At 24.0% G+C, this 14,150-nt stretch overlaps 3 protein-coding genes across 3 annotated transcripts; all 3 read left to right on the forward strand.

Annotated features, from left to right (window-relative positions):
• Window positions 1-1,486: 1,486 nt before the first annotated feature.
• Window positions 1,487-6,221, forward strand: LOC127289213 (toll-like receptor 3). Its single transcript, XM_051317013.1, has 3 exons — window positions 1,487-2,027; window positions 2,147-3,665; window positions 4,799-6,221. The coding sequence occupies exons 2-3, from the start codon at window positions 2,274-2,276 to the stop codon at window positions 6,197-6,199; spliced, it is 2,793 nt and encodes a 930-aa protein (XP_051172970.1). The 5' UTR covers window positions 1,487-2,027; window positions 2,147-2,273; the 3' UTR covers window positions 6,200-6,221.
• Window positions 6,222-7,089: 868 nt separating this feature from the next.
• LOC127289214 (leucine-rich repeat-containing protein 15-like) lies at window positions 7,090-8,576 on the forward strand. Its single transcript, XM_051317014.1, has one exon. The coding sequence runs from the start codon at window positions 7,194-7,196 to the stop codon at window positions 8,574-8,576; it is 1,383 nt and encodes a 460-aa protein (XP_051172971.1). The 5' UTR covers window positions 7,090-7,193.
• Window positions 8,577-10,529: 1,953 nt separating this feature from the next.
• On the forward strand, window positions 10,530-13,243 carry LOC127289221 (leucine-rich repeat-containing G-protein coupled receptor 4-like). Its single transcript, XM_051317028.1, has 2 exons — window positions 10,530-12,531; window positions 12,853-13,243. Exon 1 carries the CDS (start codon window positions 10,636-10,638, stop codon window positions 12,127-12,129), a length of 1,494 nt encoding a protein of 497 aa, XP_051172985.1. The 5' UTR covers window positions 10,530-10,635; the 3' UTR covers window positions 12,130-12,531; window positions 12,853-13,243.
• The last annotated feature ends 907 nt before the right edge of the window (window positions 13,244-14,150 follow it).

Raw genomic sequence — 14,150 nt, forward strand, 5'->3', positions numbered from 1 at the left:
ATACCTGAAAATACTAAGAAATACTGGAAATAACTAAGATTATAGGTTTAAATAAACATTTAAACACTGCGCGCAGCATTGTGCACATTTCTGAAAAGTAAAAAAATTGTTAAATTGTTAAAAAATTTTCTTTCATTTTTCATAGTGAAATAAAATTTCAGGTTTCAAAAAAAATTATTTTAAATAATTTTTAACAATTTACCAATTGTTTTACTATTCAAAAATGTGCACAATGCTGCAAGTGGTGTTTTTTTTTAAATACATAAAAATATAAAACTTATTGGCCGACTCTAAATTTTTTCACTAAATCTTCTTCTTATTTCCAGGTATGCTTTAAAAAAATCACATACAAATTAAAAAAAAATTTAATTTGTTTATAAAAAATTGTTACTTTTATAATTAAATATGAAAAACAAATTTTGTTGATAACACTATTGAAAAGTAAAAAAAACTGACATAATTTTTATAAATATTATCTTTATTTATTTAATTTAGTTAAACATAAATAATAATGTGAAACTAAACACCATAGAATATTCTATACAAATTAATAATGTATTAAATTGTGGGTAATTTTAATAGGTATTGACAACAATGTTTACAATTTAAATTTTAAGAATATTCTCATTTTATTTAAAATTAAATCATTTTTTACTTGGACAAGCCCAAAGAAAAAATAATTAATTAATTTACAAAAACAATTTTTCTGATTTAAAAACCTATAAAATATTTTTTAAAATTGATTATTTTATTTATTTATTTTAAGTTAAAACATTTAATCTCTTGACAAAATGTTTTTAAATTTAATATTTTAAAAAATGTAAGCTACTTATAATGTGTAAACATTTACAAATCGAAAATTTAAAAGTATAATATAAAAAAAATTATATTTTTTTATAAACTATTAAATAGACATAAAAAATTGATTCAATTTTAAATAAAATGAGAACATTCTTAAGAATTAAATTATAAACATTGTTGTCAGTATTAGGTAAAATTTTTAAATTCTAAAATTTTATTATAATATTACAAAAAATATTTTTCAAAAATTTTAACGGCAAAATAATAAAAAGAATTTAATTTTTCTTTTAATATGACTTTGACAAAAGCACATTATTTCACATTACTAATCTATGATTTAACTGAATTAAATAAATAATGATAATATTGTAATATCGAAAATTTTTTTACTTATTATAAAATAATTATGATAAGATTTATTGAAAACGAATTTCGTACTTATTCAACTATATGCATTCGAAGAGAGAACATTTAGAATTCTAAATTTTATAAAAATTTAAAATGAAATTTAAATAATAAATTAAAATTGTATTTCAATTACTAATTTAAATTAAAATTTCTAAATTTAACCTTAAAAATATTGTCGGTTAGTGAATTGTTTCAAAAACCGGCTCATATACTTTATCTGAAAAAAAGTCAAAACATTGGATGAGGCCCGCACGGTTCGTTTTCAGTTTGTTTCACTAATTCACGCAAAGATACACGAGCCCGCCCGATCAATTCCGAACGTCATTCGGCTTAGCCATTACATTATGCGTATGTGTGTAGCCTCACCGATTTAAGGAATATATATAGCTAACCACCTAAGCTTCGATATTTTGACCGCGAGGGGGCAGACTTTAATAGAAAAGCGCGATTTGCATTACGTGCTTACTCTCAATTCCTCTCTGATTGTATCTCTAATAAATAAAGTTTTATTCGAAAATAATAAATAAAAATTTGATAGCAAAGTTCACATAAGTCAATTTCATATCGCCAAATTTTCTTTTGAAGTAATTTTAGTTTGAGTCAACAGAGTCTTACAAGCAAGACCAATTTTTTATTCTCCATATGTTTTCTAAATAATTTTCCATTTGCATTTTGGAATAATAAAACAAAAAAAAAAGTTAAATAAAAAAATTAATTACTTAATTATAACAAAAAGCAAAGATAAATTTAGAAAGTGTTAAGTGAACAATACTCAGAAGCAAGGCAAACGTGACAATTTTGCTACTTTTGAATATGAGGTTTGTTTTATAAAAATTTCTTGTATAATAATTTTTAAAACATTATAAAATTTTTAAATTCTGCAAAAATAAATGCCTTTAATTTGAGCTATGTGGATAAATTTTTAATTCATTTACAGATAAAATACTGCTAACCAAACAACAATTAAAATCGGAAAATCTACTACAGTTAAAATCTGAAAACCTACAACAATCAAAATCTGCAAATTTGCAACAATTAAAATCTGAAAATCTGCAAAACAAAAAATGGGTTTTCTCTTACAATTATTTGGATTGGTTATAATTACCCTGTGCTTTGATTTCGGTGAAAGTTTTCAAACAAATCCACTTGGAAATGATCAACAACTAACAGAAGAACTTCAATCATTAGTTGGTGATGCAGTATTTGGTTACGATGAATTATCACTGACATGGTGTCAAAAACAACATCCTGACAATGTTTCATTGGATCTTTCAGAATTAGGAATAAGAAATCTTCCGAAAAATTTTATTTCCAGTCAACACGTCACTTGCTTAGATTTGCAAAACAATGAATTTGAAAATAGGATAGAATTTAACATCTTTAAGAAACAGCCGAACCTTGAGTACTTGAATTTAGCCGAAACCTATGTAAACCTACAATATTTGCTATATGATGCTTCACATCCAAAAATTAAAACTTTAGTTTTAGATAGAGCAAATAATTATGGGGACAATGAGAATGAAAAGGTACTTCATCTTCGTTTTCCCAATTTAGAAAATCTTTCTTTACAACAATTAAATTATCACAATAGTTACAATCCGTATTTATCCTATATCGATTTTAGTTCAACAAAATTAACTCACTTATATTTGTCAAACAATAATATTCCTAAATTAAATGATCAGTTTTTTGAAAAATTCCCCTCAACATTGACACATTTATTTTTAGAAAGATGTAATCTCAATTCATATTCATCATCAATAAATCAAACAGCATCTTTAATATCTCTATCAATGGATGGTAATAAATTTTCATGTTCAAATGGTGGTTGTTTAGATTTTGAAAATCATCCAGAATTAAAATATTTATCATTGGCAAATTGTGAAATAATTTCACTTTCACACAATACATTTTTATCAAATTTAAAACTTATTCATTTGGATTTATCAGGAAATCAAATTCAACAATTATCAGAAAGGACATTTCTCAAAACACCAGCACTAGAATCATTAAATTTAAATGACAATCAACTTTGGAAAATACCAAATCTTCATAGTTTGATTAATTTGAAAAAATTATATGTTAAAAATAATCAAATAACAAATTTAGATCAAGATTCATTTAGTAGTTTAGAAAATTTACAAATTTTATCATTGAGTACAAATAATATTAATTCTATTGATAGTAATACTTTTGATAATTTGTTGAGTTTAATTGTACTTGATCTTTCTGGTAATCAAATAAGTAATTTAGAATATCGTTCAACATTCAATTTGCAATATTTGATTTTAACAAATAATACAATTTCATCGATGGATAATATACAATTGGGAAATAATACAACATTAGAATATTTGGTTCTTGTGAATAATCCATTAATGAGTATAACGCCTAAAATGCTTCAATTTTTACCTGATGATACGACAATTGTATTGAAAGAAAAATCGACTGTGTCATAATAAAAGAAAACATTTATCTCTATCTCTAAATATATTTTTTTTTTTAAAAAACAACTATTCCTTGTTAAATTAGAGATAGTTGTATAAAAAAATAATTGACGAAAGGCAGAAAAATTTATAATAATTATTTTTTTTCATGATTTTGTTGGCATCTGTTTAATGCACAGTGGTGCAAAATCAATATTCTTCTATCCTTACTGTAAAGATCATAATTTTAATTTAATGCAAATTACACCAATTTTTTTTGTAATTACAAAAAGTTTTTTTTTTACCAAACAAACAGAAATATTTTTTATTGTGCTATAACTATTTATTATTCCTAAAATAATATAAATGTAAAACAATATATAAAAATAAATAAATAACATAAAATTCTCTTTGTACGGTAATAATTTTATTACTTTTTTTATCAGTTAGAGATTTTTTTAAAAATTCATTTTAATGATTAATTGAATTAAATTTTTTTTTATTTCAACTTCAGTTTATTGTATCTCTAATAAATGAAGTTTTATTCGAAGATAATAAATAAAAATTTGATAATAAAGTTCACATGAGTCAATTTCATATCGCCAAATTTCTTTTGAAGTAATTTTAGTTTGAGTCAACAGAGTCTTACAAGCAAGACCAATTTTTTATTCTCCATATGTTTTCTAAATAATTTTCCATTTGCATTTTGGAATAATAAAACAAAAAAAAAGTTAAATAAAAATAAACAGATATTGAAATAAATATATATTATTAAAGTATTTTAATTTTTAATTACTTAATTATAACAAAAAGCAAAGATAAATTTAGAAAGTGTTAAGTGAACAATACTCAAAAGCAAGGCAAACGTGACAATTTTGCTACTTTTGAATATGAGGTTTGTTTTATAAAAAATTTCTTGTATAATAATTTTTAAAACATTATAAAATTTTTAAATTCTGCAAAAATAAATGCCTTTAATTTAAGCTATGTGGATAAATTTTTAATTCATTTACAGATAAAATACTGCTAACCAAACAACAATTAAAATCGGAAAATCTACTACAATTAAAATCGGAAAATCTACTACAGTTAAAATCGGAAAATCTACAACAATCAAAATCTGCAAATTTGCAACAATTAAAATCTGAAAATCTGCAAAACAAAAAATGGGTTTTCTCTTACAATTATTTGGATTGGTTATAATTACACTGTGCTTTGATTTTGGTGAAAGTTTTCAAACAAATCCACTTGGAAATGATCAACAACTAACAGAAGAGCTTCAATCATTAGTTGGTGATGCAGTATTTGGTTACGATGAATTATCACTGACATGGTGTCAAAAACAACATCCTGACAATGTTTCATTGGATCTTTCAGAATTAGGAATAAGAAATCTTCCGAAAAATTTTATTTCCAGTCAACACGTCACTTGCTTAGATTTGCAAAACAATGAATTTGAAAATAGGATAGAATTTAACATCTTTAAGAAACAGCCAAACCTTGAGTACTTGAATTTAGCCAAAACAAATATACACCTACAATATTTGCTATATTATGCTTCACATCCAAAACTTAAAATTTTAGTTTTAGACAGAGCATACAATTATAGGTTCCGTAGTGAGAATAGAAAGGTACTTCATCTTGATTTTCCAAATTTAGAAAAACTTTCTTTACAACAATTATATCCTCACGATAATTACAATCCATATTTATCATATTTCGATTTTAGTACAACAAAATTAACACATCTATTTTTGTCTAACAATAAAATTGGTGAAATAAATGAACAATTTTTTGAACGATTCCCCGCGACACTAACACATTTATTTGTAGAAACATGTAGTCTCACTTCATATTCAGCATCAATGAACAAAACAAAATCATTAATTTCTCTATCAATGGATGATAATAAATTTTCATGTTCAAATGGTGGTTGTTTAGATTTTGAAAATCATCCAGAATTAAAATATTTATCATTGGCAAATTGTGAAATAATTTCACTTTCACATAATTCATTTTTATCAAATTTAAAACTTGTTTATTTAGATTTATCAGGAAATCAAATTCAACAATTATCAGAAAGGACATTTCTCAAAACACCAGTACTAGAATCATTAAATTTAAATGACAATCAACTTTGGAAAATACCAAATCTTCATAGTTTGATTAATTTGAAAAAATTATATGTTAAAAATAATCAAATAACAAATTTAGATCAAGATTCATTTAGTAGTTTAGAAAATTTACAAATTTTATCATTGAGTACAAATAATATTAATTCTATTGATAGTAATACTTTTGATAATTTGTTGAGTTTAATTGTACTTGATCTTTCTGGTAATCAAATAAGTAATTTAGAATATCGTTCAACGTTCAATTTGCAATATTTAATTTTAACAAATAATATAATTTCATCGATGGATAATATACAATTGGGAAATAATACAACATTGGAATATTTGGTTCTTGTGAATAATCCATTAATGAGTATAACGCCTAAAATGCTTCAATTTTTGCCTGATGATACGACAATTGTATTGAAAGAAAAATCGACTGTGTCATAATAAAAGAAAAAATTTATCTCTATCTCTAAATATATATATTTTTTTGAAATTTTTGTTTTCTCTTTTTGTGATTTTCTGTAACAACTATTTCTTGTTAAATTAGAGATAGTTATAAAAAAAACAAAAAAATTTACGAAAGGCAGAATAATTTATAATAATATTTCTTTTCACGACTTTGTTGCCATCTGTTTAATGAATAGTGGTGCAGAATTAATTTACTTTTATACTTTAAAGATCATAATTTTAATGCAAAATGCAACAATTTTTTTTATAATTCCAAAATTTTTTTTACCAAACAAAATTTGTAGGTTACCAATTTTTATTTGAAAATATTTTATTATTCGAATTTTATTTTCAATGCCAAAAATTTTGTGCCAAATCTTTATTTGTACGAATTTTCATTCACACAAATTTTTATTTAATACAATTGTTAAAATGCCAAATTTGTTCGAAATTGCAAATAGCAGGGAAAAAAACAGAAAATTTTATAATTTCTTTTTTATCCTTGGTTATTTATAATAAATTACTGTGAAAATATTTTTAATCTACATTTTGCATTAAAACAATGATATGTAATTTTCTAATTTTAGTTTTTTTTTAATGATACATGTAATCAAATTAAAATTGAAATATATGTAGTTTTTGGAAAATTTTCTATAATAAAGCAAACAACTTATATTTTTGTGAAATTAATTATTCATATCTATCATCCGGAGGATATTTTTGAATCTCTTACATTGTCCTCTAAAGGAAATGTGTATTTTTTTTTATCATTTATGATTATTTATCTAAAAAGATTTGAGGGATTCCCATATATGTTCAATTTTATGTGGGAGGATGAATTTTATAAAAGCGTTCAACTTCCAAAATTCCACGCAGTAGATTTTCGAAAAGCATTTCATTCAGTGAAATAAAATATTCAAATTGATTGTTAGAAATTCAAAAATTTACTGAATCAACAGTTAAATATAAAAAAAAATTTATATTTGTAAAAATGGCTTTTCTCTTGCAATTATTTGAATTGGTGATAATTATACTGTGCTTTGATTTTGGTGAAAATTTTCAAATAAATCCACTTGGAAATGATCAACAACTAACAGAAGAACTTCGTTCATTAGTGATGGAAGACCATTTTGGTTATGATGAATTATTGCTGACATCATGCGAGAAACAACATCAGGACAAAATTTCACTTGATTTTTCAAATTGGAAAATAAAAAAACTTCCGGAAAATTTCATTTCCAGTCAACTCGTCACTTGTTTTGATCTACATGACAACAAATTGGAAACTAACCAAACATTTAACATTTTTAAGAAGCATACCAATCTTGAATACTTGAATTTGGCTAATAACAAATTTAATCTAACAATGTTTCTGAACGATGCTTCACATTCAAAAATTAGAACTTTAGTTTTGGACAATTCCAGATATTCACATTACAATTATGACAGAATAAATTTTCATTTACCGAACTTAGAGTACCTTTCTTTACAGAGAACACATTATGCAAGTGGATGCTTTGGTTTTTATTGTTTCAATTTTAAATCGACAAATTTGACTCACTTATTTTTGTCAAACAATTTAATTGGGGAGATAAGCTCTCTTATTTTGGAAAATTTTCCTACAACCTTAACCCATTTGTTTGTAGACAATTGTAACATCAGTAGTTATTCATATTCACAAGAGGTATCGTCTAATTTAATTTCTTTATCAATGGATGGAAATTCATTTACCTGTGTAAATTATTTTGATGAATGCTTAAATCTCAAATGTTATCCAAACTTGAAATACTTATCTCTGTCAAATTGTAAAATAAGTGATATAGACAGAGACACCTTTTACTCTAGTCCAAAGCTTATCTACTTGGACATATCAAAAAATAAAATTAAAAAATTGTCAGAAGAAGTATTTTATAAAACACCTGCTCTCGAATCGCTAAATCTAAACAGCAATGAACTTTCAAAAATACCAAATCTAAATATTTTAGGTAACTTAAAAAAATTATACATTAATAATAATAATATAACATATTTGAATCAAGAATCATTCAGCAATTTAAGAAATTTGCAAATCTTATCATTAGGTAGTAATAATATTCATTCCATTGATGGCAGTGTTTTTTATAATCTTACAAATTTAATAGTACTTAATCTTTATGGAAATAAACTATCTACATTTGACTATAGTCCATCGTATAATTTAAAATATTTAATTTTAACAAATAATTTATTTTCTTCAATGGAAAATATTAAATTGAAAAATACAACCACAAAATATTTGGTTATTACAGACAATCCTTTAATGAATATAACGCTTAAAACACTAAAATCTTTTTCAGAAGATATGATGATTGTAATGAAACAAAAAATTGCCTAATCTCTTTTGTTATATAAGAATAATTACATCTGTATTTCAAAATATTAATTCTACTTATTGTTTAACGAAAAAAAAAAAAAAAGAACATCTATAGAATGTTCAATTAATGTGTATTTTAAAATTTTATAAATAAAATTATTACAAAAATAGCTAAACACATTCCTATTTCAATCCTAATCTTTGACATAAAATTAAAGTATAAATTTTCATTTTTATTCTTTGCTTAATATTAATATAAATATTTGTAGAACAAAAGTGTTTTTTTTTTATGAATGCATAAATTCAAAATTTTTTTTTACAATATTCTAAGTGAATTTTTCTGTTTTGAAGAGAAAAAAAATTGAGAAATAAATAAATTTCTTTTATCACTAGCCCAAAAGTTACATTACAGAAGGTAATAAAAGTATTTTTTTTTTAAAGCATTACAAAATTTTAAATATATTTGAAAATTTCAAAATAGCGAAACTTAGCATCAAGGGTTTTTTAGGGTCGCTAAATATGAATCTGAGATCGAAATTGAAACATTCAAAATGGCGGATCCAATATGGCGGAAGAAATTTTAAGGAATTTGTTCCAATTTTTATGAAACTTGGTATTAGGGGGTTTTTGGGGTCGCTTATTACGAATTTGAAGTCGAAATAAAAAAAATTCAAAATAGCGGAAGAAATTCTTAAGAAATTTTTATGATTTTTATGAAAATTTTTAATAAATTAAAGTGAAAATATTTTTTATGTACATTTCCAGTGATTTTAAATATTTGTCCGACATATTGGATCCGTCATTTTGAAATTTGAAAAATGGACTTTAGATTCGTAATCAGCGACCTCGAAAACCTCCGAGTAATAAGTTTCAAGCAAATTCAATGAATTTTTAAAAAATAATCCGCTATATTGGATCCGCCATTTTGAAATTTGAAAAATGGACTTTAGATTCGTAATCAGCGACCTCGAAAACCCCCGAGTAATAAGTTTCAAGCAAATTCAATGAATTTTTAAAAAATAATCCGCCATATTGGATCCGCCATTTTGAAATTTGAAAAATGGACTTCAGATTCGTAATCAGCGACCTCGAAAACCCCCGAGTAACCATTTTGAGGCAGAATTAATGACTTTTTAACTGTTAGTTCAATATTCTGTTCATATCTACTAAATTGCATTTACTTTTCCGCCATTTTGAGTCCGCCATTTTGAAATTGAAGGTTCTCATGAACATAGTTTAAAAGTACAACTATTTTATCCAGCAATAGGATAGGTTAGATGTCTTAGAAAAAATGTTTTCGGCTTCAAAAAAAATATTTAAAAAAAAAAAATGATTTTTTGGGTTTTTTTTTTTATTTTATTCGACATATTGGATTTCCTGGTCGACCAATGTCTATTTTGACCTCAAAATCTGAAAGAGCGATACCCAATACCCCCTAGAACCCATGGGCATTAAAATATCTGGTCTTTTAATGTTTTAATTCTTTCATTGAAGTTAAGTTAAAAATTGTGGACATTTGGGCGTTAATGGGTTAAAAAACATTTTTCTTTCTTTTAAATTACAGCTTTTTACATGTACTTTTAACTAATAAATAGTATTCTTTAAAAAGTTTCATTGTTTTTTTTTTTGGAAAATATTCTTGTAAAAAGCATTATTTTTTGAGTTACAACTGGTGTTCCCCCCCCCCCCCCCTTAATGATACTTGTAATCAAATTAAAATTGAGATATGTGTGGTTTTTGGAAAATTATCTAATGAACACAATATATATTTTCGTAGAAATTAATTATTCATATCTATCATCCGGAGGAAATTTGAACTCTTACATTGTCCTCTAAAGGAAATGTTTTTTCTTATCATTTATGATTATTTATCTAAAAAGATTTGAGGGATTCCCATATGTTCAATTTTATGTGGGAGGATAAATTTTATAAAAGCGTTCAACTTCCAAAATCCAATGCAGTAGCTTTTCAAAAAGCGTTTCATTCAGTTAAATAAAATATTCCAATTGACTGTTAAAAATTAAAAATTACACAAGTGAATAAACAATTCAATTAAAAAAAAAAATTTATATTTGTAAAAATGGATTTTCCTTTGCAATTATTTGGATTGGTGATAATTACACTGTGCTTTGATTTTGGTGATAGTTTTCAAACAAATCCACTTGGTAGTGATCAACAACTAACAGAAGAACTTGGTTCATATGTTGGAGATGGAGTATTTGGTTACAATCAATTATTACTGACATGGTGTCAAAAACAACATCCTGACAATGTTTCATTGGATCTTTCAGAATTAGGAATAAAGAAACTTCCAGAAAACTTCATTTCAAGTCAACACGTTACTTGTTTGGATTTACAGAATAATGAATTTTCAAACACAGTGGATTTTAACATTTTTCAAAATCAACCAAATCTCCTTTACCTGAATTTGGCAAAAAATAACATTAATCTACGAAATTTGCTAAATTTCACCTCACATGAGAAAATTAAAACACTAGTTTTGGATAATTTGATAACTTATGAAAAAAATCAATATTTAAAAAAATACAAAAAATATTCTTTCAATAGCTACAATTACAACAACGACTATGACGACAACAACAACGACTATGACTACAACAACAACAACAACAACAACTATGACGACAACAACAACAACGATATAATTGATCTTCTTTTACCAAATTTAGAAAATCTTTCTTTAAGAAATTTAAATCCAAATCAAGAAATTAAATTTCCTTTGTTTGATTTTACTTTGTCAAAATTAACACATCTATTTTTGTCTAACAATAAAATTCGTGAAATAAATGAACAATTTTTTAAACGATTTCCCGCGACATTAACACATTTATTTGTAGAAAAATGTAGTCTCACTTCATATTCAGCATCAATGAACAAAACAAAATCATTAATTTCTCTATCAATGGATGATAATAAATTTTCATGTTCAAATGGTGGTTGTTTAGATTTTGAAAATCATTCAGAATTAAAATATTTATCATTGGCAAATTGTGAAATAATTTCACTTTCACATAATACATTTTTATCAAATTTAAAACTTGTTTATTTAGATTTATCAGGAAATCAAATTCAACAATTATCAGAGAGGACATTTTTGAAAACGCCAGCACTAGAATCATTAAATTTAAATGACAATCAACTTTGGAAAATACCAAATCTTCATAGTTTGATTAATTTGAAAAAATTATATGTGAAAAATAATCAAATAACAAATTTAGATCAAGATTCATTTAGTAGTTTAGAAAATTTACAAATTTTATCATTGAGTAAAAATAATATTCATTCTATTGATGATAGTGCATTTGATAATTTGTTGAATTTAAAAGTACTTGATTTGTCTGATAATAAAATTAATTATTTTGATTATCGTCCAGCGATTAATTTGGAATATTTAATTTTAACAAATAATTTAATATCTTCGATGGAAAATATTAAATTAGGTAATACAACATTGAAATATTTGGTACTTAAAAATAATCCAATAAAGTCTTTGAAGCCAAAAGATCTTAAATTTTTATTGGATGATACAACAATTGTGCTTGGTAATTCTTAATTTTTTTTTTTAAATATCATAAAAATTGAAATTTATGTTTAATGTAGGCTAAAGATTTGAGTTTTTAATAATAATTATTGGTATACTATTGTAATAATGCTTTTGATAAATGTTTTAATTTTGATTATTTTGCTATATAGGAAAAATTAATTTCTTTTAATAATTTTGTTTTGTAATGATTGCACTTATTCGTCATCTGAAGAATTTGATTAAAATTACTCAAAATTATCAGCTAACCTAAACCTTCTTCACTGAAAATTTAAGCACTCATTTGATTTTGAATTCGAAATCATCTCTAAAAAAGGTTGTATAAATATCTTTTAATGCATCTTTGAAGATCTCATTCTAATGTTTCAATATTTGGTAATGGTTGCTACCAATACCCATCTGACTACAAAAATGGTAAGAGTAAATTTACATTCACAGTGAAAAATGAATTCTACTTACTAAATCTGGAACTATATGTTTAGTTGCTACAAGAAATCTATATTGTTGTACTAACAATATAATTACAACAAATTTTTAATTGTTACAACAAATTTTTAGTTGATACAACAAATTTTTACTTGATACAACAAATTTTTACTTGATACAACGATACAAATTTGTTGTAACAACCAAAAAAATTTTTTATATTGTTACTACAACAATACCAGATTTCTTGTGGTGACCAAACAAAATTCGTTGGTTCTAGGTTAAAAAAAAAATTTTATTATTTTACAGATACTATAAACTTCGACCAACGAAGAATTTATGGGTCGCAACTTCCTTTACATCTCAGCATCCAAAGAGTACATCAATCTGACTCAATTGCTTTTTAAAAAATACCATCTGCTAAACCTTTATTTTATCTGCATCTAACTTTGGAAAATCAAATCCTATTTTGAAGAATGAAATATTTTGGAAAATAAAAAGCTACTAGTCAAATTGTCATGATGATCTTCGAAGAATTCTAATTCGATGAAATTTTAAAATTCTACCTTCACTCAAAGCTATTAACAAATTCTAACAGATCAACTTCAGATATTATTATTATTATTATATTATGTTAACTATATTGTCCTATAAAGAGGGAAAATGATTAAATAAAACCATTTATACTTTGTAAAAATTACTATTTCTTTACTATTTCTTTTTTTTCATTCAAAATTCAAAATTACTCTCTAAATCTGAATTAGAAAAAATCTTTACAAATTTAAATTAGTGACTCACTTTTTGCTTTAAAATTAGTTAATTAGTGAAATTTTACTAATTGAGAAGCAAAAATTGAGTCACTAATTTAAATTAGTAAACTTTTTTTTACTAATTCATATTTAGATAGTAGTTTTCCTACAATTCTAAAATTAATTTATTAAAATTTTTATTTCATAAAATTTCATTAGATAAAATTTTCTTTTAATCCAATTTTTAATTGTCCATGCTAAATATAAAATATTTCTTAAAATGGAAATGAATTCAGTAATGATAAAATGATTTCATCTGCGAATGAAAATGACGGAACGCATTAGATTGAGAAACCGATGACAAGTTTTACTTTACGCTTTTCGCGTCATGTTACATCAGAATTGTAATTATGTATGTATATACATATATATACATATATATATATATATATATATATGTAATCCTGCGCGAGGTATCATTTTCAATTTTACATTTATTTTCTCATGCAAATAATGATTCATTTTTGAATAATTAAGAGATTTGTTCTTGATATATTCAAATACCTCAAGGTTATAAATTTATACCATTTGGTGTATGGAAAAATTCAAAGAAAAAAAAAAAATTCCAATTTTTTTTTTAAAGAAACAAAGAATATTACTTGAAAAAAAAATCAAATTCTAATGTTATATAAAAATTTATTAATTTACAAAAAAATTTAGCTATATGAATTAGTAAAAATTTACCAATTACTAAAATATATATTTGTTTTTGCTAATTTATTACATCTTTTATAATCTATTATAAATCTTTTTAAAAAAAAATACATTTCGCACTGCATAATATATAATATTAAAAAT

This window comes from Leptopilina boulardi, unplaced genomic scaffold, assembly GCF_019393585.1.
Source record: "Leptopilina boulardi isolate dan_hultmark-lab unplaced genomic scaffold, ZJU_Lbou_2.1 LbouV2_40, whole genome shotgun sequence".
In the NCBI taxonomy this organism is placed as follows: Eukaryota; Metazoa; Arthropoda; class Insecta; order Hymenoptera; family Figitidae; genus Leptopilina; species Leptopilina boulardi.

Coding starts and splice junctions, on each gene's coding strand:
- LOC127289213 (XM_051317013.1), top strand. CDS start 2,274: ATGGGTTTTCTCTTACAATTATTTGGATTGGTTATAATTACCCTGTGC. Junction 3,666..4,798: donor AAGAAAAATCGACTGTGTCA/TAATAAAAGAAA, acceptor TCTGCAAAACAA/AAAATGGGTTTTCTCTTACA.
- LOC127289214 (XM_051317014.1), top strand. CDS start 7,194: ATGGCTTTTCTCTTGCAATTATTTGAATTGGTGATAATTATACTGTGC.
- LOC127289221 (XM_051317028.1), top strand. CDS start 10,636: ATGGATTTTCCTTTGCAATTATTTGGATTGGTGATAATTACACTGTGC.